Genomic DNA, 27,992 nt, shown 5'->3' with positions numbered 1-27,992 from the left:
AGGGTAGTACTGCGATAAATATTTTCTTCGCAGTTGCGATTAATGTTGGCACCACAGCGCTGATTATCTAGCGCGTTCACAAATATACCGGGCGATGTTGATTTTTATTTAGATATCGGAAATCCAATGCGGACTTGCGTACCATGAACCGAAAGAATCCTGGACCGTTCCCAGTCGGGGTTCCGCAGCAACCACAGCACCGCGACCGCCCTCATCGCCGCCACCGACGTCCTCAGGACCCTGCTAGACAACGGGGAGACTGCAGCACTCATCCTCCTAGACCTCTCTGCCGCCTTCGACACCGTCTGCCACCGCACACTACGCGCACACCTCCACGCCGCAGGGATCCGAGACAAGGCTCTGGAATGGACCACCTCCTTCCTCTCCGGCAGAACCCAGAGCGTCCGCCTCCCCCCGTTCCGTCCCGAAGTCTCCGAGATAATCTGCGGCGTACCCAAAGGATCCTCCCTCAGCCCTACACTGTTCAACATTTACATGGCCCCGCTTGCACACGTCGCCCGACAGCACAACCTCAACATAATCTCCTAAGCCGACGACACTCAACTGATCCTCTCCCTCACCAAGGACCCCATCACCGCCAAAGCCAACCTCCATGAAGGAATGAAGGCCGTCGCCGACTGGATGAAGATCAGCCACCTGAAGCTGAACTCGGACAAGACGGAGGTCGGACAAGACGGAGGTCCTCATCCTCGGCTCCAACCCTTCAGCCTGGGACAACTCCTGGTGGCCAACAGCACTGGGGGCAGCCCCGACCCCCACCGACCACGCACGCAACCTGGGAATCATCCTCGACTCAACTCTCTCAATGACCAAGCAAGTCAACGCCGTCTCCTCCTGCTTCAACACCCGCCGCATGCTCCACAAGATCTAGAGATGGATCCCGACAGATACAAGAAAGACAGTCACCCAGGCCCTCGTCAGCAGCAGACTCGACTACGGAAACGCCCTCTACGCGGGAGCCCCGACCAAGCTCATCAATCGACTACAACGCATCCAAAACGCCTCGGCACGACTGATCCTCGATGTACCACGACACGGCCACATCACCCCCCCACCTGAGAAACCTGCACTGGCTCCCCGTCAACAAGAGGATATCCTTCAAGCTCCTCATCCACGCACACAAGGCACTCCACAAGACCGGCCCAGCCTACCTCAACAGACGGCTCTCCTTCTACACCCCCAACCGCCAGCTACGCTCTGCTGACCTCTCACTCGCTGCCGTCCCGCGCATCCGAAAAATAACCACCGGCGATAGATCCTTCTCCCACCTCGCCGCCAAGACATGGAACACCCTCCCACTGAGCCTACGACAGACCCAAGACCTGCTGACCTTCAGGAGGACACTAAAGATCTGGCTGTTCGGTCAGTAGCGGCCCCCACCGCCCCCCCCTGCGCCTTGAGACCCTCACGTGTATGTAGTGCGCTTAACAGATGACTGATTGATTGATTGATTGACTTCTGGTGCAGGAGACGCGAGTACTGCATTTGAAGCGGAACCGGTGGACTGATGGTCTCCCTTCGGCCTTTGTCAAGTAAGATGTGATGACGGGGGTTCCTGGTGAGTGTGTGCACCAATAATATTCTGTGAGATTAGTCCCTAAAGCTTGTAAATAGCGCTTGCTGTATAGTGAGAGATGCTCGAAAATTCGATGTTCTTTAACTAAACGATTTCTTGATTTGGTGGTTATGAGTCTTATAATGGACTTGGTTGTTAGTTATGATAGACACCCGGTTGTGTTTGTCTGTTGAAGATTATGTTAAGAGAACGCTATTTGAAGACCAGAATGATTGATTAAGTAGGATACTGTTTAGATATCCTATAAGTCTTAATGAAGAAAAGATAAGGGGGGTTTTAGATTGCACATTGCACAGACAGTGCCTGTGAAAGGACATGAACTCTCTATATGAGGCAGGGATACTCTTCCTTGTTTTATCCTTTTTGTCTATTATATATTTTTTAGTACAACCGTGAGATTACCTCTGATGTGTTTTAATTTCCCTGTAAGTACCCACACATAGACAAAGGACCTATGTAAGGTAGAGGCGGAATTTTTTCTGCTTATGGGTGAGAATATTGATTTTCTCATTGTTTTGTCACAATGGTGGTGTGTTGGCACTTGTCACGTACACTTGGGAATTAACCATGTGGGCATATGTATGAATACATTATTAATTTAGGAATGTTTTGTTGTTACAGAGACTAGACCAGACGGAAGGTGGTCCAGATAGAATTCACATAAAATGTTTTTTTGTTTATCACAATTTACAGCAGAGTGACATGACAATGGTCCTGAAGAATGCCGCAAAACTTTTTATCTGGCAGAAACATGTTGACCTAGTCTGATAGGGAACATCTATATCCTTATTGTTACACTGGCTATTATTTCATCCATTGGGGATACTGATTAAAGAGAATTTCCCTAGATGAGATGATTTTAATACACTTTTTGTTATAATTTTTGTACTCTGCCCCACACTCACTTATGACATTGGAGTGAAAAACACCTCACGCTCCTCTCCTGAGGGAGAGTTGTGGCCCACACAGTGCACCTTGCGGGCACTGTGTGCAAGAGGGAACCCAATGATGAAGCATGTCACCCGAGTGGTGAATGAGGGTTCTCGTCTTTAAGAAGCAAATGCCCAATTCCTTATAATATAATTTAGTTACTCTGTACACACTGATTTATATTTCAGCACTTTACCATTAGGTTACCTTTTGTGAGAATTATATAGTGGAGTGGTACCATGAATCGTTACAATTTCGCCAATTGAGACCCTGTTGTGAGTTACTACTGCCTGGTGGTTATACAGTCTGCGCAAGTTGGTTCTTGTTGATCGTTGCGGCCTGAACCCTGATTAGTCCTGGTGAATCAGCTGCTCTAATGTTGGTTGTAATCTATTGACTTTTACTTCGGCAAATATCTTGGAATTGCAGTTTAATAGAGATATATGGAGATAAGACCTACACTCTTTTCTCATCTTTCTTGCCTTGTAAATTAGGGTCACTGATGCTGTTCGTATATCATGCAGTAGTATTCCCTTGTCTCTCGCTTACTTCAACATGTTTAATATTGGGATGGCTACTTTAGCTGCCATTCATTTATGAAATTCACCCAGCTGGCCATTGGTCCTAAGGTTTTCCCTGCTTGGAGTTTCCTTAAGGTGGTGCCACCTCTTCTTTTATAATTTGTGCCCTAATTTTAGTGTTTGGTGGCCTGGAAGTCTCAGGACCCAGTTATAAGTTATCTTAACCTTTCCGCCCTTCAGGGCACGTGGGAGACTAATATTATTTGCTAATTCTTTTTGGCCTCCTGTTCAGTCCTCTCATCATCATCCGTAGCGGGACCATTATTCCTGGACATTCCCTGTCCTGAATGTTGCCTGTCACCTGACCACTTCAATTCCCAGTCTCCTGCTGCCTCCGGGTTGACGTGTTATTAGAGAGGAGTGTTAACCATCTGTAAATACACACAAAAGTCATATAAATGTTGCACACAACTCAATAAGAAGATCCACACCAATTTATAAAAATAACTGGTATCTTTATATATGTTTAAGCACCAGAATCAATTCGATCAGATAACTAAGTTTTTTCAATAGAAATACATGTGCATTTAAACAGTCGACACTATGTGCATTTTACAGAAGCTACAATGTTATGCTATGGGAGGAAGAACAAGTACGGCATTCAGATAGAGTACAAATAATTACTGGACCACTCTCCTGGACTTCAGGTGAGTGGTGGGCAGTGTCCAAGGCCGCACCAGCAATACACCACCAGCGGCACTTAGGGGGCCTGGTGCAGGGGTGCCCAATGTTAGTCTGTGGGAATCGGTCTGCACATAAACAGGCTGCTGGATATGACTGGGAGGCCGTTCGGGCTGAACAAACCGGGGGACTCAGGCCTCACGATGCTTAGGTATGTAGGGACACCTTAGGTCCTCTTTTCCACGGGCCAGGCACGAACAGTGCAGAGTGGTCCTTAGGCATCAGGTTTTTTTTACCAGGAGAATTCGCAGTAGAGGGGGCCTGCAAACAGAGGCTGCAGGTGACACAGATGTCAGGGAGTTCACAAGAGGTTAAACCACGGCGGACTTGGTCTCTGGAGGACCACTTTAGCACCATTGGCCCACTTCAACTCTGCGCTTGGAGCGTCTGGTGCAGTGGTGTCATTAGGCATTGGGTTTTTGTGGTCTTGCAGGCATTGGGTTTTTGCGGTCTTGCAGTCCTCTCAGTTCTCTTTGGGTGCCCGCAGGATGCAGGGAAGTAGGTCCGCTGATTCACTGGAGTTCTTGGTTCCTAGGTGAAGTGCTGGTAGGTCTCCCAGACTTTTTGGACTCAGCAGCTGCAGGACAATTCGACTTTTGGTGCACTTGTTGAAGTCAGTAGGCAGGCCGACAGGGTTGGCACCAAGTCAGTTGCTTGGTATTCTGTTCTTGCTCTGTGCGACTCTTCACATCCGTCTTCTTCATTCAGGTCGTCAGGATTTGCTTTTCTGTTGCCAGGGGCTCCCCTAAATTCTGAATTTAGAGGGATGTAGGGTAGTAGCCAATGGGCCTCTGACCCTTCTATGGGAAGTGTGCATAACTCTATCCCAGAGTTCCTACGTTGGCCATCACAAAGATGTCCAACTCTGAAAAGTTGTGTCTATTTTGGTTAAGCCACCTTAGGGGTGGTACTAGCCCGGAGGCGGGCACGCTTACCCGACTAGCTAATTTTTCCACCTGTCCTTGTGCCAAAGGACTCTGGACAAAGTGGGTCGACTTCTCTCCTGCGAGGGAAGCCAGATTCGCATTTCAAAGGCCATGGCTTCTTTGAAGCTCGCCTGCCTTGGAATGCTTCTCTACTGGTCATCCTGTGGGAGGGAGTGTGAACACCCTCTTGCCCTTGGGCGTCAGACACTAGTCTCTGGTGGGAGGCTGACAGAAACCAGTCAGCCAACACACGAGGGGCTTGTAGGCACCTAGAGTGCACCTTAGAGGTGCCCCCTGAAAACCTGTATCCATAAATCCAACACTGGAATCAATGTGGGTTTATTAATAAAGATGTTTGATGCCAGCTCCCCTATTTTCAGTGAATCCATCACGTAACTGGGGAACTCATTTTCACCAGTGTCCAGTACATGTTTTAAAATTGCTTCCCTGCTCACTTGCACTGGCATTAATAGAACTGACCTGCACAGGGGCATATCTGCTCAGGCAGATATGTTCTCGGTCCTCACATATAATACAAGGTACCCTGCCTTCGGGCTGCAAGGCCTGCTGTAGGGGTGACTTACAAATATTACATGCAGTTTTAGGGGACATGGCACACAGTGGTGAGTGCCATGTCATGTTTTCACTTTTGGTCTGCACTAAAACACGCAGCATGCAGTGTCAGCCCTGCATGCATTTGGTGAGGGATTTTTTAGTGTGGCACAATTTGTGCTACTGCTCTTCATTGTCCACTTTAGTGCCTCAGGCCCTAGGTACCGGGAGTACCATTTACTAAGGGCTTTTGAGAGTGTAATGGTATTGCCAATTGGGGAAACAATTGTATAGTTTTGGAAAAGGGATCTGGCACTGGGGACCTGGTTAGCAGGTGCCCCTTTTTGACATGGTCACCCCCACTTTTTGCTTCCAGTGAAATTGCATCAAATACCAGGCAAAAAGTGGGGGTGACCATGTCAAAAAGGGGCACTTTTTTACATATACTAATAAAATATTGCAATATCCCTTACATTATCATTCTCAAGCAGGCAGAGAACAGTATCATGTACTGGTCCTAGAGTATCTGCTTAATGTTATCAAAGGCCCATTTCTGCACCACCATGGTGAAGTAAGGGCACAGATTGACAGTTGGATTTACCTAAATAGCTGTCTCTTGTTGTTTGTCTGTGAATATGGCGTCTATGTCCCGGAAGGTTAAAAGTCTTGCAGTGATTACCGGGTGGTGCTCCCAGCTTTGGTGGAGATCCCAGTGACCTGTAGGCTCCTTCTGTTGCGAAGAATTTGACAGACCTTTCAGATTCAATACTGTTGTGATGCATTCCTCCATTAATTGTCCTGTGTGCTGTCCCTTTGCCCTCTCTGGTATTCCCACAATTAAAAAAAAATCTTCGCTCTTGATCACCCTTCAGCGACCTCCAGAGGGGCTTATATGCGGTTACACTTTGCACTCAGTTTCTCAAACGTTACTCTGAAGATCTTTGCCTAAGCAGTAATATTAGTTAGGTAGTGTTCCATTTACTCCACTCAGTCGTTGATTTAACAGAAATCAGTTCTCAGGAGGTTTAGTTCATGTAGTCCATTTCATATTCCAGTGCTGAATTCTTGTCTATCACCACCTGCAGGTCTTTTTTTATTGCTGGCTCCTGGTGTGCTTCAGAAGAGCCACTTCTGCAGGGCTCCCCCTACATCTCTTGCTCCTGCTGTCCTCCATGTAGGAAACCATACTTAAATAGGTGGTTTTGTTGCTAATTTTGAATACCTCTGTTCTACCACATTATGCATGTGCATCATTGCTATTTACAGGAGTAGTTAGGGAATTCTGTACCAGCGTTTGCTGCTCTTTAATTGCCTTAGACTTCGAAAGGCCTTTGGGGCAAAGCATTTCCCATTGCCTGCCTGGTGAGAGGGGGCAGTTGGGGTGTGTGGTATGGCCTAAGTTTATCCTTGAGTCTCAAGATTCCCAGCGGTCTGTCGGTTTTCCTAAGCCCTCTGGAGCAACTGTTTCCTAGGGTTCTAATATGATGGACTGCTAATTCTCTTATTTCCTTAATTACCAATGTTCCCTAACCACCACCCCCTTCAAAGAGGGCCAGGCCTGCTGGCCATGGTCTGTGGATCTTGTTGACAGGCGGACAGTTCCCCCTCAAAGGCTGGCGCCCGTACTCCTCTGGAGTGCTCTCCTAGCCAGAGGACCGTCTCGGATGCAGGGCTTGAAGTGGGCCGGGTCTCGGACCCAGTAGTAAATCAAAGCAAACATTGAAACTGATCCCAAATGGCCATATACTCATGTCAGTGCTGGATTAAACCCTGTGGAAGCCCCAAGGCAGTCAACATTTCTGCCCCCCCCTTGCAAATTATCTTCACATAAGTTTTACATTTTACCAACCAACAATTTTAATAAACCAATTTTATTACCCAAAAACTAAAAAATAACCATTATTGTTAATAAACAATTTTTTAAAAATGTAACCTCTTGGCCGCGGCGGTAATTCCGCCACGGCGCTGGGGGGAGGGAAGGCCGTGCGGTGCTGCCATGCTGGTGACGGAACCACTCCGTCACCAGCCACGGGCGCACTGTGCTTGTGACGGAGTGGTTCCGTCACGGCCCCGCCCGCCTAATCGAACGCGCCGCGCAGGTGCGAAATTAATGCCACGCAGGCGTGGCGGCCGGGCCATGACGGAACCACTCCGTCATTAGCACAGCCCACCCGTGGCTGGTGGCAGAGTGGTTCCGTCACCAGCATCCAAAGGGTTAAGAGCGACGACATACAATATTTACGCTTTGTTCATGAAAAGGAAAGAATTCTTAAGCCTCAGCCAAAAATTAGTAAGTGTCTGACACAAGATAGATTTATTCTGCTACGGTAGAAATTAGACAGTGAAGTTAATCCTCCCTTATACTCCCTTTGGCAGATACTTACCTTACAGCGCAGGTCCCACGAGAACAGACTGTGTGGACCAGCATTAGATATTGAGGGTAAGATCGACAACGAATACCCTTCCTATGTCCGCTCTGCCTGTACTTTCCTGCTGCCGCCCACTGCCGATTCTTTGAGCTCATTTGGCACCACATTCCTCTTAATACTAACATTTATTATCTGACATACGCATGAGTTACGGAATATCTGTTAGACGCCCAATGTGGACATAACTGACCGCCTTTAAATACTAAAGGTGTGGATAATCTCTCGACACACTCTCTCTCACATCTGATTCACATGACCCCATTGGACGAAAATTAACGTCTCACTTAAGGGGCCTTGTGTTTCGCTCTCTTTATATACAACATTGACCTTCAGCATGTATGTGTCTATGGAGGATATCTATTTATTTATTTTTTCTCCATTTTTAGGGTGGATTCCTGCGCAGGACACCTACCTGCTCCGGTCTGTGACCCCCCAGGTTGTATACTACGCACTCCCTAGCCCCTTGCGGGCTCAATACGAGTTTATGAGCACGACTAAGGTCCTGAAGAATTGCCGATAGGGCATGAAACATGTTGACCTGATCAAAGGCGAGGGTGGAATGAGACCAACTTCAATGGTTTTTGAGTCCCGGTACCCCTCCCTTTACTTATTTTAATAAGGTAGTTAGCTACATGAATAAAGGTGTCTTAGTAGACTATACTAACCTTTTTTAAAAAACACACACACACCCCCTCACGCTCACTACTCCAGCACTTAGGCCCCTCACACACACTCGATCAACGGCCAGGAACAAAAGAACTCCACAAAAGCGAGCACTCTGTGCTACCCATCAGGCATTGCAGCGCCGGCCTGACGACGGAGCAGGAGGCCGATGATGAGACGAGACAACCTTCTGGCAAAATGACAGCGGTCATGAAGCTAGTAAGTTGTGTGAGGCATCCCTAGTTCCGACAAGGGACTATTCTTCCCTGACGCTTATATACACCTTCACTCAAGAGAGAGAGAGAGACCCTCCAACCATACTAACCCCTAGGGGAACTTTGTACATCTCTTGGTTACCAGTGAAGTTAATCAAACTTCATTATAATTCAGGAAAACAGACGTCAGGTATATATGCTCGTCGCTGTTCTCGAAACTTTTACTCGTGAATATTCTACTGGCGTCTGGAGTCGGCAGGAACTTGTGATGCACTAATTCACAGAAAGCTTTGTATCTGGAAGTTTCTTGTGCGCGCGCTCTAGTGAGATAACACTGAACTAAGTAGTGTCCACGTCGCGTGATAGATGGAGATAACCATCACTACTGTACATAACAAGTACATAGTTTGCACCAGATTTTTTTTGATAAACTGACAGCTGTCAGAAGATGAGCTTTTAAGAGACAAACTGTTTAGTGAAGCTGATGTCTCTCGTTTATGTAGTTTAAGTTGTTAATGGTTACATTGCATTAATACACATTATTTTCCGTTTATAGTCTTTAAGGTAAAGTTTTTGTTTCTTTGAGTTGATTTTTTTTTTCTACCTGTTGGAAACAATTTAAGAAAGCTCGATTGTAATTTTCTTTCGAGATCAAATCAATATTATTTTTATCCGTTGTCCCGGGCCCCTAAAAGGAGTGGTTGGATGGTGCCTACGTTGCCTATTTGGTATTCCGGAACTGACCCATCTCCTTTACTTTACTGAGAAAAACAATGACCCAGTTTCTGAATAATGAATGTAAACAAGGTTCAGGCAATCTATGTCAACAATTTAGTTTTTGATTATATTTCCCAGGTGTTACCTAATCTTGTAATTTCCTAAAAGTGTTTACTATTTCCTCAATGTTCTTTTATTATATTTTTTTCAATGTAACTTATTACTATTGTATAGTACATATACAGAACTGAGTCACCTCCAGGTGACTATAACAGGACACTATTTGAGAGCTCTGGAGTTGGGGCTGAAGGCAGTGTGAGTTTCTCACTGTGCCTGTCATTGGATCAAAAAGGTATTCAGAATTCATGGTCAAAATCCTTGGCCTCTCGGCAGCGCACACAAACCAGTTGTCACATATTCCAGTTGCATTTATGATTTTGTGTAAATTTGTATGAACGAGGGACACAGTCGTCAGAATATTGACAATGTGAAAGTAAAAGATAATGCAGTGTGTACAGGTGAGTGGATGTGTTCCGTGTTTGGGGGAAGTGAAGGAGATGCGAGGAAGTGCATTAAGGAGAGAATGAACAGACGGTGCTGAAAATAAGATATGAGGTGTAAAAGTCATTTAAACAGCTAACAACCATTTAGAAAGCCAATAGTTCGGCATGGTTTTATGTGTGTCTCAGTTGTGTTAACCCCTTCCGTTCGCCGACGCACTGAAACAGTCTGACGCAGTGGTGCTTGTGTGCGTCAGCCGGCTCTCACGCACATGGCACTAGAAATCCCTGTGGTGTGGACACCAGAGGGATTTCCTTTCTTCCAAAACAGCCTCGGGAACTGGGGAAAAGCCTCCATAGCTCCCGAGGATGTTATGGGTTTTCGGTGAAATGTCTATCCCGACAAGCGGACGTCATTTAACTGAAAACGAAAGTGAAGTGTGCTGATGGGTTTGTTTCACTGCCTACGTGCTCGTGGGGCTATCTCAGCCCCGCGAGCACGTAGGCAGACGGGAGAGGTATCATAGGAAAAGGGTGATCCTTTCCAGTCCCCTACCTAGTGGATCCCTGCTTGGGGTTCGCCGCAGGAGGGTGAACCCCCTCTCCTTAAGCAGGGATCCACCACTAGACACCATGGAGGGGGGAGCGGCCCCTTGGGCAAGGGCCTTTGCTCCCTCCAAAGTTTTTGGGCCTGGGGGCAATAGTCCCCGATCTGACCCTAGGGTATCGGAACGCTTTACAACAGTTACAATGCAGAGAATCGACTGCTCTGTATGACTTTGGCCACATTGCGGACTCCGGGTCAACTGGGGAAAATCATGCTTTTTCCTTCTATTCTAGACTCCCAAACCACTACGCCACACAGACAAGACTACAAACCTACAGTGGAAATATGACAACATTAAATACTTAGGAGTCCAGATTTACCACTCAGAACATGACCTAGTAGAAGATAATCTGCATAAAGCACTAATCTTGTTACAACAGTCGCTGCCCTTTTAGACACAGTTACCCCTGTCACCTTTGGGTAGAGTGTCCATTGCAGAAAATGATAATACTCAACCGACTCCTTTACATTTTTTTGCAGCACTGTTGGTAATACTAAAGGAATCCTTTTTCATGGAGTGTCTGTGACTGCTCGCCTCCTTGATCTGGGGCAATAAGAGAGACAGGGTAGTAATTAATACTTTATATGCTGCAATAGACATTGGGGGCCTAGGAGCACCCAATTACGAGCTCTACTATGCCGCAGCCAAACTCCAGTGGCTGTTGCAAAGGCTACGCAATACTTTGAATCCCGAGCTGGATATGCTGGGTGTGAGATGCTGGCCTGGTATATGATGTCCACTAATGTAAGTGGGCACCTTGCACCAGTCCAGACAACCCATATGGTGATTTAAGAGGTCTTAGACAACCTTAGAAAGCTCTCTAAGTGGTAGCTGTCGAAAGCAGCCTTCAGGCTTTGTCCAGAAGGAGTGTAAAGCAGCTTGTTGTAGCAGAATGCAATCTTATAGTATAGATTGAGTGAAAAGAACCACATCAAGTATTTATAAAAATATGTATTTATTATATAATACTCTCTAGTACATTCCAAAATCTCTCCAACACAGAGATAAACACAATGCACCCAATATGTTCGCAAAGGAACACAGTAAAATGCACGTAATACACAGTGGCCCCAGGGGGACCAAACCTTATACTAAGAAAGTGCTATAAGAATCACGACTCGGGTCAGAATGATGTCAAGAGGACGTAGAATTGCTGAAGACCCACAGAACCACTCAAGGTAAGCAGATAGGGACCCCACAGAGAGTGAGTGCCGTGTGGGAACATGACCACATACTCTGTACAAGTCTATGTGCAAGTCGCGGTTGGGTTTTTAAGGATTAAGGGCCCTTGCCAGTGAACCCTGAAGAAACCCAGTGGAAAACAGAAGGTTGGGGAGCCACTCCACCTGTGAATGCCCTAGTACCCACGTTACCTACACCAGGGTAACCGGGTGCATATGTGTGAAGTGGTGTCGGAAACCGCCGTCGGACCCAATGGAGGACTTCAGGATAGTGCCGCTGCTGGAACAGGAGAAAGTGTCATTGGGAATCCAAATGTGGATTCTTGAAGAGGAGTACCTGAAAGCAGAGGGGACAGTCTATGTCAATCAGGGGTGACCAGGAGACTTGGAAGACGAATGCCCTCCGATGACGGGTGCTTCAGGATGGATGACGAGGACCTTGACTCTGCAGCTGTGAGGACCAGGCGACGCTGAGGAAGACCAGGAGCCATGCACAAGCTGTCCCACGAAGGATGTCGAGTGCTGAGGGGTCGGTGTCCGGCGGGAGCTCCAACAAGCCTTGGCAAAGGCAACTCACACAGGAATCAAAGAAGGAGCAACGTCTGGATCAGCCAGGTCCATGGGACTCACCAAAGGCACAGGAGTCCGGGCAGGCCCGAGCAATCAGGGGAGCTCAAAAGAAACAAGTGTGGCCCTCAAGTGACCCACAGGCCAGAGGCACTGGAGTCGCGAGAAGACCTCAAGCAGCTCACCAAAAGATGCAGACCACGATGCAGTGTGGCTGAAGATTCTGGCCCCAGAAGATGCTCGAGGTGGGGGCTGCTTGGAGCCCGAAGAGATTCTTGCAAAGAAGTAAACAAGCCTTTGCAAGTTGGACACAATGCACAGGGGTTTTGTTATTGCAACCCCCACAAGGGATACTGGCCTCAAACTTGGTGAGAGGGCAGGGCAGGCCTCAGGAGCTGTAGAAAACCACCACCTGTGTTGCAGAGCCCACGGAGTCCGGAGGAGCTCAGGATCTGCAGACAGGTCGACTTAGTTGCAGTCCCTGTGAATGCAGGGGAGGGACTCCTTCACTTCAAGGGAGATTTTCTTCAGCTGTCTTTGATGCTTCACATGCCTTGAAGGTTCCTGTATGATGTACAGGCACAAATGATGCAGCAGACTGGAAGGGAGACTAAGTCAGGCTTAAACGAAGTCCAGTGTGCCCAGACCGTAGAAGTGCAGTGGTGTCTGATCTGAATGTTATCCCACGACGAATCTCGGGATCAACACCCAGGTAAGCCCTTAAGTACCCTAGGGAAAGGTTTGGGAAGAATTAGCGGACCCTCCCAGGGGAGGGACTGGACAGGGGGGAGGTTACTCCCATGTCCTTTGTCCAGTTTTGTGCCAGAGTGGGAGCCAACGGCTCTCTGAACTAGTTTGAACTGGACTATGCACAGGGACACCAAATATGACCCTCCCGGTCTCAATACACTAAATCTTGTCTGGGAGGTGGCCCTCTATATGGTATATGGCTGCTTCACTGACAACCCGGGAGAATGGACTCTGTAGGCTGCAGGGGTGTCCTTCTCATACATGGGCACCCTCGCACTTAGAACCAAGCACCCTGCCTTCAGGATTGCAAAGGCCTGCTATAGGGTTGACTTATAGGTTTCAGGTGCAGTGACCCTAGATACAGGAAACCTATATCTTTAGTATGTGGTGTAAGCACCAACTTACACAGGCTGCAATGGCAGGCCTGTAGTTCCATTTTTAATGGTCTCAAGGGTGGCATAATACATGCCTCAACCCATGGGAGACCTCTGGGGTACCTATGCCCTGGATACATGGGTACCATATGCTAGGGGCTTATATGGTTACCACAGATTCAAATCTGGGGTGTACCTAAGTACTGGACAAATCAATTTAGGGAGAAAGCAGATAGACCGGGGTCCTGATTAGCAGAATCCCAGTCAGATTAGTCAAAAACATCATCACATCAAGCAAAAAGTGGGGGTAACCATAGAAGTAGATCCTACTTTCCTACACTGGGCTTCGATTTTGGGGGCATCCCACTATTTGACTGGTTCTTGGAATACCCTTCCTTCCGTGCCATACAGAACATGCTATTGAATGTAGCAGTTTGGTCCTTGAGGAGGTATATACATCCAGGCAAGAGGAGAGTACCATATTCACCAAGTCTACTGTTATGGGACCACCGCTCTGTAGGTGTATGACAGCAATTTACCAGATGGATGCCTGAACTATAGCTCAGTATATGAAATGGGGGAATATGGTGGTGGAGGAAAGACTGCACACTTTCGAGGATCTGTTGGAGGGAGGTAACGTAAACCCAGGACAATTTCTACTGGAAATTATGTTAACTTTGACAGGCACAAGACTGTTGATGTGCAGCATCTATGGAGCTTTGATTTGAGATTCCACTGGTGCATGTACTCTTGGCCTGAAGGGTTGGTGGGAGGAAAGACCGTCTATAGAACTCTCAGACTGTACCTGGCATGGATGTTTGGAATCTGTCAAGATGATCTCGTAGAATGCCCGATTCTGGTTTTTCTTTCAGTTACCACGAGACCCCGGCTACTGTATTTCCAATACTGGAATAGTGACGAAACGGACAAAACAGTTAGTTGGGTTTCAGAGCCTAGGAAAAAGAGGTTCATTTAGTCTTATTGTAACGAGTAGTTCTGGTGGCTGCTTGCTCTCTTGGTCTCCCATGCTTGATAAGTTGATGGAACTACTAAAGAGTTGGCTATTTGAAGAACATATGTACAAATCATTTTGTGGTGCAAACTCTGCAATTATCAAAATCACAGGTTTGCAACCACGAAAGGTTTTATTATTCTTTTTATTACTAGTTACTAAATCACTTTTGCAAATCTAAAAATCCTTTCTGGCTCGCTAAAGGGGTTTTGCAAATTATTCCGAATCACAAATAGGATTTGGCATGACATGGGTGCCACATCCTAATAGCCATTCATAATGAAAAGTATCAGTGGTTTGGGACTGAGTTGGAGTGGCGGGGCTTCTTCTGGTGATCACAGAATGCGCCAACACAATGGCCCCCACAGAGACAGCCAACACCAAAGGACCACCCAAACGAGCCAGCTGGTTCACGAAGAAGCTAAAACCCACCAACAGCATAAGCCAGCAACTAGAAATAAAGTGGTGCATCAGAAAACGGAAGACCACACTGCCTTCAAGACAGCACTCAAACAGTACCACCACCATCTGAAAGAAAGCAAGAAGAAAGCCTTAGCAGACCGCAGTGAATCCTGCGCAAACTGCAGCAAGTAACTCTTCGCCATCGTGAAGGAATTCTCAAATGCCACTGAGAACGACATTACAAGAACTATGCAACACCTTGAAGACTTCTTCCACAACAAGGTCTCGGTCAGCCCCGAAAAAGTCGAACCCCAATCGAGTGCCGTCGACCGTATCAACCAGCCTACACCCATTGACATGAACACCAAACACCCCCGCACCCAATTGGCCATCCTCACCACGCTAGAAACCCACTCCATCGCGAACTTTATGCATTCGGGAACACCCATGAACCCCAGCCTCCATCATGTCTTCAACTTTGGAAGCAAGACCAATGGCGACAAACTCAGAAAAGTCTGGAACACTTCCATCACATCAGCCTCCTTGCCCCGAGGACTGGAAACAGGCAGAGGTTAGGCCCCTCCTGATAAAACTACCCGCTGACCCATCAGAACCAAAGAACTACAGGCCCTTGTCTCTGCTCCCATTTACAGCAAAAGTCGTCAAGAAAGTGATCAACTGGCAACTTGCCCACCTCCTGGAGTACTGCAACCTCCTGGACCCCTCCCAATCCAGATTTGGACCCAAACGCAATACCAAGACAGCCCAGATCGCAGGCACCGACGACATCAGGGCCTTCCTGGACCGCAGCAAAAAGGCAGCCCTCATCCTTCTGTACCAGTTAGCAGTGTTTGACATCGACTCACATCACACCCTCATCAAAAGACTCCACCACATCACAATCCCAGGACATGCCCTTGAATGGATCGCATAATTCCTCTCCAGAAGAACCCAGAGTACTCTTCTCCTACTGTTCACATCTAAGCCCAAGACCATCATCTGCGGAGTTCCCCAAGGATTGTCCCTCAGTCCCACCCTCTTCAACACCTACTTGACTCTCTTGGAAAACACGGTCGGATCACACATACTCGACATCATCTCCTATGCCGATGACACCCAGCTCATCATCTCGTGAACCGTAGAGCCTACCACTACTAGAACCAACTTCCGCACTTGCATGCTAAACCTTTTCGAATGTATTAAAGACAACTGCTTCAAGCTCAACACAGACAAGACAGAAGTCAAGGCCGCACTGGCCAGCCGGGCAAGTGGGCGATTCCCCCGGAGGCCGGTATTTACACTTGGAGGCCGGTTTCAGCCTCTAAGAATGACCGTGCTCATTACCGATCGCAGCCGCAACTTGAAAGAGTTGCTCTTGTTCCAGCATACATTAGCATGTGCGGGCTGAAATGTTAATTTTTGCCAGGACTGTTTTAAGTTTCCAGTCCGGCCCTGACAGAAGTCCTCGTCTTCAGGAACAACACTTCGTCCTGGAATGACACATGGTGGCCTGCAGAACTCTGCCCTCCCCGGTCCAACCGACCATGCCCGTAACCTCCGCATCATCCTGGACAGCAAGTTTTTAATCAAAAAGCAGGTAAAATCCGTCTCATTCACCTGCTTCCAAACCATCCACATGTTCCGCAAGATCTTCGAATGGCTCCTAGTCAACACCAGAAGGACTGTCACGCAGGCCCTCGTCACCTGCAGACTGGACTATGGTAACACACTCTACATAGGTATCACTGCACGCCTCCTGAAGGGACTTCAGACAATACAGAACAGAGCGGCAAGACTTATCCTCGACCTCCCCAGAAGGACCCACCTCACACCCCACCTCATGTAACTATACTTACTCTCGATACAGAAGAGATGCCAGTTCAAGATGCTGACGCATGCTTACAAAGCCCTACACTACGAAGGGCAGCATACCTCAACAAATTCCTGACCTTCCACCAACTGATTAGACACATTTCTGACCTGCCTCCTTATTCCTTGCAGACACCCCTTGGATATGCCGAACCCGCAGCGCAGGACGCTCTTTTTCGCACCTGACGGCCAGGACATGGATTAACCTTCCCTTGCACCTCTGGACCGCCACATCATTCAAGCAATTCAAGAAAGGATGCATGACCTGGATGTTCAATTGAAAACCACCATGCAGCAGCCAACTTCTCCTGCGGCTTGAGACCCTCACAGGTGATTTGCTGCTCTTTGTGGATGTTTGAGTGATTGAATTTGACCAACACCCTAGTTCAGAGTTCTTCAAACTGGGGGGCAGGCCCCCTCGCCCCCCAGGGAGATCTTCAGTAAACCCAGGAGGCATCCCCAGGCTCTAGGAGCATGCTGATAAGTGCTTTGTCTTAAGCAGAATAAAAGAGTGTCAGTAAACCACTACGTAATGGACCATCGCTAACCTCTTTAGTCATTTATATCCTGGCTTGGGAGTAGGTGATTAAGGGGGAGAGACTCCAAATATTCCTCAAATCTCCCCTCCCCCATTTCTGATAATCACACTGTGAGCCCATTTACACTTTTGTAAGGCCTGGCTGACCAGAATAGGCAATGTGTTAGTCATGTATTTGATTGCATTACTAAAGGCGGTAACAGAACGTAACTGCAATCTATAATTACATTTAGACATATTAAAGCAATTAAATATAATTGTAAAACATTTTGAGGGATCCGGTGAATGTATTGTAATTTTATTATAAAACTTGGGGTTGTGGCCAGGGCACAGCATTAAACCGTTTGAAGACCACTGCACTAGTTGGAATTGTTTCTGAGGAAGCTGTCCTCTGCTTCCCATTTGGTGATTGTGTCGGGTGGCCTCAGGAGTTTGGGGAGAATAGACATTGATCAAAGTTTCTCCTTTGAAAATGCAAGTGCAGGGATGGACTGTCTTCTGTCCCGTGCACGCTACCATCCCACGGTTCAAGGCCAATTACTAGGAATCACAATTGCCTAGTTTATTTTCACACACATTATGGCTCTATTAAACACCATGTTCTGCAGTGAAAATTAACATTTGTATTCATATATTCATGCTGTTAAAATTATTTATGGTTCATTGATGCAGAGCCTTTATTACTAGGGTGAGCGCTCTGAAGAAGTTGTTCCCAAACATTTTAGAGCCAAGACTACGTTTCCAAAAGACAAACTTTTGCGTCCCCCCCCCCCTATCTTCAGTGGACATGAGGCGGGCACAATTTTCATTGAAATGGCCTCTAAAATTACAGACATACTGTTTTAGGTTTTACGGATAAAACTACTGCACGCAAATGATAATGTGTGTAATATGGGTTTCAGTGAAAGTTTATAATTTCTGCATCACCTAGTAAGGTGTCTTGATTTGTTCTGATCCTATTATTCTTTATTTCCATTACCTCACAATTACAAAAAAATGTGCTTCGTTTTTGCTTTCCTAACTGCTGAATGTGGACAGTTTATTTACAGGTATTTACATTTGTATGTGTTACAAAAAATTACATCCTATAGCCTTTTCTTTCACACTCCACTCACCCCAGCAATATGCCATTTAATTCACTTAACTTCCTTTCTCTAACTGCAAAGTGAATAAGCAGCAATTTGTCAGAAGACATCCTGACATTTGACCTTTGAAGTACAACTTTTGTGATCAGATAAATACAGCATTTAGAGGCATCATTATTTGTTGCTTGTACTTTCGCTACCTTCCAAAAATCAGCTCGTGACGCAACCCACAGTTTGGGTAACATGGCTCTAAGGAAATTCTGTGAAGTTGGCTTGCAATGCTGCCTGTGGTTCCATTATAAAATGTCCACATGCGTTTGCAAAGTTTAATGTTTTGAGGCTGCCTACAATACTTCCAGAATGCTCTCTGATTGGATGCAAATACTTGCAGAAGATTGATAGAATGATTGATAATTCTTTGCTTTCAAAATACAATGTACACAAAAAAATGTACAACAAGAAAACATGTTTTGCTAAACCACAGTGCAATTTTAGGTGCCATTTCTTTAAAGCATCATCATCTAGTAAAACATATTTGATACATGCTGGTAATTTCCAAAAATATTAATGAAGGAAAATCAGTATAAAGTCATTTGGGGCAAGATTATAGGAAACCTGTAAATAAACAAGCACTGGCGAAACAATACTCTGGTGTTGGTTGTCGGCATTTTGGTATGACACTGTTTGGTTTTGAAATAGTTTTTGTAAAACTTTATTTTTGTGGGAGCTGCCATTCCCTCACCAATATAACAAAAAACATTGGCTAAAAGGAAAGATATTTTCTTGGTCTCTAAAAGCACACAGTGCCAAAAGTAGTTCCTGGCACAGAGGGAAACTTCTATGTGTGCTTATGTACCCCTTATGAAAAAGATATTGCTAGACGCCAGACCTATTTAATGACCCAAATCTTAAAGAAAGTCACACATTTGCACCCATGGTATGTGTCCTTTGATTAGTGAAGATTTAAAACTTTAATTAATTCACAAGAATTTACAGAAGTAGGCCTGAAAACCTTACTCCTAGAAACGTGTTGTAAACTGTATTTTAGCATAAGCAAATATGCATGTGTATATTTGTTCATGTGAATATCTCCTGAGAGTTCTCTTTCCCTGGTAAACCTTTCACTTCTGCACTAGTCAGAAGTATTTCCAATCTTTCCAAGTGTGGAAAAAGATTAGAGTAGAGTTGGTGAGAACACTTGAACATGCAGGTTTGTAGGTTTGCACAGACTCAACCCTGGAACTGCATCTCCCTGCTACTTCCAGCCACAGTATTTAGATTTGCAGAAAGGTGGCAAAATCAAGGCATAGCTAAACTCTTAATCCTGTTATAATATGATTACTGGTATGATCAGTGAACATATTATCAGAGCTCTGATGCAGTGAGAAGGCTGCAAAACTTTGTCACCTTACTGCATGGCACCAAAAGGACAAGGCCATTTTTTTTACAGACCACTGTAGCTTTAAAATGTATCCCTTCACATGAACAAGTTGATTTTTACATGAAATCCTACGCCCCTGTCACAGGTGGCATAGCAAAATGACCGACAAGTCGCAACAAGTTGGCACACGATTTTCAGTCACTATTTTGTACATACATCAGGCCCAAATTACTTTGCAGCAGGAAATCTTCAGGTTAAGTGTACGAAAGTGGGTAATTAGTTGCCAAGGATGTGAGAATGTCATCTATAATAACAAGCACATGAGTCTCTGGGAAGAGAAGCAGAGCAGTCCAAATCCTTCTAGTGGGAATGAGTGTGGGCTACTACCTCCAGTTTGCTGTTATGGAACAACAGTCCTCAATAAATTGTCTAGTCAGCGATTTTCTTATAGAAAGGAAAAATACTTTCACACACACACACACTACTAAATACTGTGCATTAATTACACATACCTACAATCCGACATTTTAAGATATCTTTGGTGATACCCTCAGCACAGTTCACATACCTAGCACGCTCTGAACCTAAAATCACAATTCCACCCTTCCCTACTAGATACAATATTACAATATAAGACGGTGTCATTACCAGTAAGGCAGGTCTGCTGGCTTTGTCAGGGAGTCACCACATTAATAAAAGCGAAGCATTGGCATAAAAAAAACAAAGCAAATTTTATGTATTTAAAAAAAATGGAACAAAGGCAGACCAACCCGGAGCTTTTCATTGCTTAATTCACTTTACTTATGGCAGACAAGGTTATGTGTTTTGACCTATCTGGATCTTGAGCTAATAATACAGTGAAGATCAGAATGCACTACAAATCCAACACAGAAAATGGGCCATGGCCCTTCCATGTGGAAAACACTCCACACGTTCAAAACAAAAATGATAGGCCACATAATTAATTACTAGTAAGTCGAAAGAAAATTCAACCAAGAATTGTCTTTGAGTTGAGAAATCATTTTTCATAATAAGTATGAGAATAAAATATTTTTTTGTTGGTAATTTAAATTTCAAGCGTAAGCCATATGGGTCGAAACACATTGTATTTTCTGCCATAAATAAACTGAATTGAGCAACAAAAAGCTCCAGTGTAGCCCACCTTTGTTTTGTGTTTTTAAATATGGAAACTCTGCTTTGATTGATCATAGGTAACGGAGTCACCCGCTACGTAAACTCACGGTCTGGAATGAAGGGAGTCCTATGGGCTCAGGCTCTTTATCGTGGAAGCAGCATAATAAACCAATATAGTACAATTGAATTCAATAGGGATGGTACCTACCTATAATAATCTTCATCAAAACATAAACCATTGCATTGTCAATATTATTGTCAATAAAGCATTATTAAAACATTAGCTTTGGCTTGTTTACTATTTTTATTATTGATAATGTTAGTGGCCTTCTGCATTCTTAGCGGAAATGGTGCATACTGTTTGGGTCTCGCCTGTGTCCTTGCATGCGCAAGTGCATGCGTCACTTGAGAGAGATATTTTTCAACAATGGGCTTGGAGCCCGTCCATTGCTTACCATTTGTGGGCTTCATTATCACTCTTGTTTGCTACCTTCGAAGTCGGCAGTGCGTGCCGGCTTCAGTTCCTCTTTATTCATGTGGAGCATGGGAGTTTTGGACCAAGTACTGATTGCTTCATCTTGATTAGGGTCCTTCTGCTGATGGCGTGGTGACATAGCTGCTATTTGTCCTTCCCTACCTTTGTCTTCATTGTTTCTTCTTCCCTTCCACCCCTCACCCTCCTGTTATCCATGTTACTTCTTCACTCCCACACACACCACACTCCTGTTGTCCATGTTGCCTCTTTCCTCCAACCCCTGCCCATCCATTGTCGGGGATACCCTCCCACCCCAATAAAAAAAAACACTGATGCGCCCAAGGCTGGCAGCGTCTTAAGCTTCTTGTTCTGGCATTTTTGTTTTTGAACTTTTAGCCATGCTGCACAACAGCCACGCTGCTCTGCAACATGGCTAGAATACATTGGCATAGCAAATAGTTTTCGCACATGCGTGACCTATTGGCTTTGCTAGAGCTTATTTCTTTTTGTCTTTTATGAATTCATCTCGCTTTGTAGAGCATAACATCTGTTGCCATTAACAGATAGTGGTTGGATAGAGAGCCTGGAGCAGCTCTCTGAAGCATACTATTATTTTTGCACCATAGTACTGTTGGTTGTACTGGTGGAATTGTATAGTTGCTAGTTGGTCACTTCCTGTATGTCGTGGGTTTTGCTGATTATGTTGCTGTTTACATGTTGTAGTGGTATTTGTGTGTGTGTGGGCGGGGGGGACGGTGACCCTGCAGAACATAAGAACGGTCATTGACTTCATTTCATTATGAAGAGGTAAAGGTCTGCTGCTCAGTTAATTAGGGCAAGAGCCTCAGAAAGTATTTGAGAATTTGCCAGTGTGCGGGTAAGAGACCGCAATTAAAACATACAATTGGATATGTATTCCGTTAGATGCATTTCCAATCCTTGGTTGAATATTGTTTGAGTTGGGGATACCAAGTTAAAAACCAAAACAGATCTTAAGTGTCTTCAGGTGGTGCCCACAAAAACAGAAGTATTTTTAGATGGGCAAACCAGCTCAGAATGATTATGCTTTTGATGTGCTTGATTCTCAGAGTCTACACGGTTTTAGTGGCGTGTCTATCCAGGCTGCCAAGTGCAGACAAGAACAAGCATTTGCAATGCAATAGGTCTCGCCTTTGCAAAGTTTTAAGCTATTGGCATTGAAAATGACAATGCCTTTTATTTATATGTTTTGAAAACCAACATATAGAGAAAAGGTTTGTCATTTACAAAGCCAGTAGCTCAAAGTCTTGCAAATGCGAGACCTATTGCATTGCAAATGCTTGTTTTTTATTTTTATTCAATACTGCGTGTTATTTTCCCACAGGTCTGAGAAAGTTGCTGCCTGCTTCATGTGACTGAGCCCGAAATTATTACGTGAGAGTATGTAGCAAGACAGCCAGAGCTGCCCTCTGTAGGATTGGGGGTTCAAGTTCTCCATTCCCTCGAGCTTCAAGAAACAAATAAATGAAGTGACCTTGTGTAATGTAACTTGAGCTCCTGTAAAGCGATCTTCAAGTCGAGGCCGCACTTTGTAAAACTGCAAAAAATAAAGTAAAACTGCAAAAAAATAAAGTCGAACATAAGTGTGCCGTTCGCTGTGTGGCTCGCAATGTTTGCAACGTGTATTGTTAAGCGGGTTTTTCGACTTCTTTAAGACACAATGCTGCACGGTGAGAACAATGCTTGTAACACAATATGCGCTGCGCGGAGACGCACGCCCTTGTCTTTTTTGTTAAGTAACATGATGTTTTGCGTTGTGTAACCATTGCTCGTCGGGCAGCCCCAGCCAATCAGAAAGAGCAAAATATTAAAAAAAATAAAATCTTAAAAGAAGAGTCGTCCGTGACTACGGGCTCTGGCACATTCTCACTGTATCCTGAAGTGATGAATGTGCGTGGGGACGTGCCCGAGAGAAATGCCAAGATTGTTTTTCTCTGACAGCCTGGCTACAGAAGAAGCCACTGCAGACTGCTGGAAAAACCGAGGAATCGGCGGTTCACACGCCCCTTCCCTGCTGCCACTGCTGTCTGGGACACCAATGTAACAAGCAAAAAAAGTGCCTACCCAGTAATTAAAGGGCGCTGGATAACGCCGTCAGTAAACTATCCAGTCCGGGTGGGCGGGGCCAAAAGGACACCAGGCGGTAACAAGGAGGGACTAAAAAGCCTAGTTCACAATAGAAAGCCAGCGTTTAGCATTAACTATGACGCAAGCCAATGGGAAGAACGGGCAGGCTTAAAGCACCCTTCTGAAAGCTGCTAGATTGCAAGAAGCCTCGTAGAGCGAGCAGCGCATGTACGCTGCAACGAAGGTCTGCAAGACCGAGAAAGGAGCAACAAGAGAGTCTGAGGTTAGATTTTTTCCCAGGAAAGGCAGTTTCTGAAAATTATTGAAATGGCAGAATAAGAGGTCATTGGTTCAAATCAGTGGAGGCCTAGATGGAGGTAGTGGTTGACTAGGCATATTAATTCCCATCAAGCACGGTTCCGCTCTGCTCACTCCACTGAGGCGGTGATCTTCACAGTATTAGACACTCTTCGTGACAAGGTCGATGGTGGCTCCCCGCAGGCTTTTGTCCTGCTTGATCTCTCCGCGGCCTTTGACACGGTCGACCATAATCTTCTGGTCGATCGTGTCAGAGACGCGGGGAGTCATGGGACCTGCCCTTGGCTGGATCATCTCCTTTCTGGAAAACCGGTCGCAGGCAGTTAGTACAGCGCCGTTCACCGCTCCCAGAATAAGCATCTCCTGCGGAGTCCCTCAGGGCTCTTCGCTCTCTCCCCTGTTATTTAATCTGTACCTTCTCCCTCTTGTCTGAGCCCTGAAAGAGTGTCAAGTCTGTACATTCAACTACGCTGATGACTTTCAACTCATTTTCCCTATCAGTAACTTCCCGGAGTCGGTCCACACCTTTCAGTCCACCATGCTGTTCATTAGTCAGTGGATGAACAGCAACCACCTTAAGCTCAATCCGGACAAGACGGAGTTGGTTCTTACTGGCGCATTACTAAGAATCCCTGGGGCCCTCACTTTTGGCCCAGGGAACTAGGCCAGCCTCCCTCTATCAAATTCAGCCAAGATCCTTGGGGTAATCATCAACCAGGATCTCACGATGAAGCCTCAGATAGGGTCAGTGATTTCTACCTGTTTCTTCCAACTCAGGAAAATAAAAAAGAGCTGTAGGTTTCTCACCTACGAAGCTCGGATTCAGGATATTCTTGCTATGGTTATGTCTCACATTGACTATGCCAATTCACTTTACTTTGGTATTCCCCTTTATCTTTCAAAACGTTTACAATTGGTTCAAAACCAAGCGGCTCGTATGCTTGTTCATCACCCCAGACACCTTCAAGTCACTCCCCTCCTGAAGCAACTTCATTGGCTTCCTGTAATCCAGTGTTGCGCTTTCAGGGTTTGGTGCCTCATTTTTAAGTCCCTCAATGGGAAAAGTCCTAAATTTGTGAACATCTTGATCCACAAGCACGTTCCTACACAAAATCTTCGCTCAGCACACAAGCTACTTCTGTCCACCCCCTCTTTCCGATTAAAGCGTACTGGTGGTGCCAGGTTTGCCTTCTGGCCCCCATGCTCTGGAATTCTCGTCCCTCCGAAATACACCTCTGTACCACTCTCCTCAGTTTTAGAGGTTGTATTAAAACCTGGCTATTTCGTCAGGCCTTCTAATTGCTCATCTGGACTTGGGTTCTAAGCATAGTAGCGCCAAGAAACCTCCCCGGTGTACGTGCGCTTTACAAATTAATTTTAACATAACATTAAATGGTAAGCTATCAGCTATGTGTGGTGGAAACAATTATATTTCATCGTGTTACGGAGAGCTCAAGTTTCTTTTAAAAAAAGTTAGTAAAAATAGTCCATATAGGACATTTGAGAAAGCCACATACCAAACAAAATATGATGATGGGGTTTAATGACTGAGACTGGAGATAAAGCTCTTCTCTGTGAGCACACGCATTGTCTCTAAAGTGAATGGTTTCTAAACAACTCTGCCACTGATTCTAGTTCATTTGGATTTTTAGGACAACATTAGGGCCACGTTTGGGGTGCTAGGCACAACAAACCGTATGCAATGGTTTAACATGATCCCTGTTCCACTTGGCCATGGGTTAAAAAAATGACTGATGCTTTGACTGGAAGTGTCATTAATTTAATGATTACGGTGTTTGAATTGGAATGTTTTCCCACAACAATTTTGATTGAATGTGAGGTGTATATTTACTGTAATGGGCAGATAGACCGTCAGTAGATCTATTCTAGAATGACATCTAATAAAAGAGGTGCACCAAGATTTTTATGATTAATGTGAGTGACTATGAACATTTAAGTCCTAAAATGGGTCAAACAAGGTTTGTTCGCTTTTTGGCAGCCATTAGGATGGTGGAAAGATGGCAATTCCATCTCCACATCTTATAAAGTGTTGTACAGCTTTATACTTCATAGTAAATACTGGGAGTTTGTTGGACAACATACACGTCAGGATTGTGCCAGATTGATTCCATGCAAACCCTCAGGGTATCCTGCTAGCCCATAGTGCCCCATATGCACCCCCTAACCTTACAGGGTAACAAATGTGTGTGCAATCTCAGAACAAGACAACTATGGCTCTTCAAGGAAATGGAGGTAACAGATCTAGAACCCTTTCATTTGGACTTTCATGCACACCCAAAGAAATACACAACTTGCAGTTTCAATGTTTAGTGAAGCATTGTGATTCTTGAGTAAAATATATGCGCTGCATTTATTAATAGAAGGAAACCGAATAATGTAATTAACATTATGAGAGTAGTGAAAAAGATGAACAATTCCACCCTTGTGCTAAAACAGAGAATACATTCTGACATATAAATACTGTGTATAGTCTACTTCTACCTAGCGCTCCCTAACCTAGCCGTACTATGGTGGGTGATCTGCCAAATCCCTGCCAGGAGGTCTAACTCCCCATTATCTGTGGGTGACATCAGGCTGTCCATCTTGGTGTACAGCTGGACATCCCTTGTGTTGGTAAACAGGAATCCGCTGAGCTGGAATTCCGGCATGCAGTGACCTCCCAGGGTCAGCTGAACGCGGAGTAGGCAAATCTCTGCACACTCAGCAGCGGAGCAGAGTTGGCCTGCCCCTGCCTCCTACTCCCCCTATTAACAATTGATTAAAACTTCAATAAAAAGACTTTAAAGTAAATAAAAGCCACCTACCTTGGCTGCGGCCACCTTCTCTTCATTGCCATCTCTGGGAAAACTGTGCATGCACAGTTTTCCCAGAGACTGCGATGAAGAGGAGAAGGGCGCCCCAGGGACGCCGCAGCCAAGGTAAGTGGGTTTTATTTACTTTAAAGTCTTTTTATTGAAGTTTTAATCAATTGTTAATAGGGTGGGGTGGGAGGCGGGTGACGTAGCAGAGCTCCAAGGAGCTTGTTCTCAACTCCGTGGCCCTCTGCGTAGCCCCGCTATGCCCACGGTTACCCATGTTGGCATGTCAAAACTCCAGTCAGGTTGAAATTGTTAATTCTAGTTTTATAGATTAATCGCCTACCGCACAATAACAACAATAATGAGATTTGCACAGTGAACTTTCTCCCTAATACTGAATGTTTAAGGTGTCGTGATAGTGTACCTACGAAGTGGAAATGTAAGCAGTGCCTTTTCAGGGAATGTTATCCTGCATTGTCATGCAAGCAAATGTATGTTAAAAGTCACCATGTTTAAAAGAGAAGGTAACTTAAGAAATTGTGGTGTTTCGTACCAGGCCTATCCTGATTATGTGACAAAAGTGACAGGGGTATGGTTGTTGAGGAGACTTTTCTCTAGTCACAGGCTTTCAGAGTTTCAATATGGCAAACAAGGACTTACATAAAAGGTCTCAGATTGATCAGTAAATGTTTTTCTGTTTGGTGTTATTGTTGTCTTGTATATTGTTGTCCAGTCTGATTGCCTACTACATAGTTGGGTGGGGTGTTAGAGTAGATTGTTGTTGTATTTGAACCAATTATGGTACATTCTTTATATTACAGAAGTGTGTATTGTATGTGAATTGCTGCACTTTGTTAAATAAGTCTTTCAATTTGCATGAGCACATTTGCTTCAAAGACCTCTGTAAACAAATCTAGAGTTGTTGTATTTTCAGTGTTCTACTTTATTTTTATTACTGGATTCTTTTAATCCCATGTAAGCAATTCTAAAAAATTTGTAATGTAAGCAAATAGGATGTGAATGTTAAGAATTCTTAAAAACCAGCAGCAAGTGTGATTTGATGGCAGAGTAGAGTGGAAAGGTATCCGCTCTCCCATCTTCGCTCCTCAGATCGAAAAGTCATTGTTAGTAGATTTGCCTAACAAACCTATGTCTCTTTAATGCAGGGAGGTGCAGAAAGCGGTGAATACTTCCAGGGGCCTTTACCAGCGCTGGTATGAGTTGCTTCAGGAAACTCATGTCGTCAGTAAAGAAGAATTCGACTGGACAACTAACGAGCTGCGGAACAGCCTTCGCAGCATTGAGTGGGACCTGGAGGATCTGGAAGAAACCATTGATATCCTAAATGCATGTAATCGTCTGGGACACTGACCACCGGTGCAGGAGGTCACGGAATCTTTTGAATTTTATTCTGTCTTTAGTTATCGCAGTTGACCAGCTGTGCTCAATAGTGCTAGTGTATCTATTTCTGGATTTTGACGATGATTTTTATACCCAAAAAGCCCTCCTAGCTTTGGGTGCCTTAAAGCGAGACCCTTGGTTCTTTTCAAGAGGGTGGAAGTTAGACTCCTGTTAAAATGCA

The 27,992-nt window shown here is 45.2% G+C and overlaps 1 protein-coding gene across 1 annotated transcript in view; it reads left to right on the top strand.

The window, feature by feature from the left end:
- Nucleotides 1-27,992, top strand: part of STX10 (syntaxin 10) — a 145,663-nt gene that overhangs the window by 10,569 nt on the left and 107,102 nt on the right. The window contains exon 2 of the mRNA XM_078685314.1: nt 27,577-27,746. Within this exon, the coding sequence (XP_078541440.1) occupies nt 27,577-27,746 (170 nt within the window). The remainder of the gene's footprint in view (nt 1-27,576; nt 27,747-27,992) is intronic.

This window comes from Lissotriton helveticus, chromosome 1_1 (assembly GCF_964261635.1).
Source record: "Lissotriton helveticus chromosome 1_1, aLisHel1.1, whole genome shotgun sequence".
NCBI lineage: Eukaryota > Metazoa > Chordata > Amphibia > Caudata > Salamandridae > Lissotriton > Lissotriton helveticus.
This window is presented reverse-complemented; position numbering and strand designations above follow the sequence as displayed.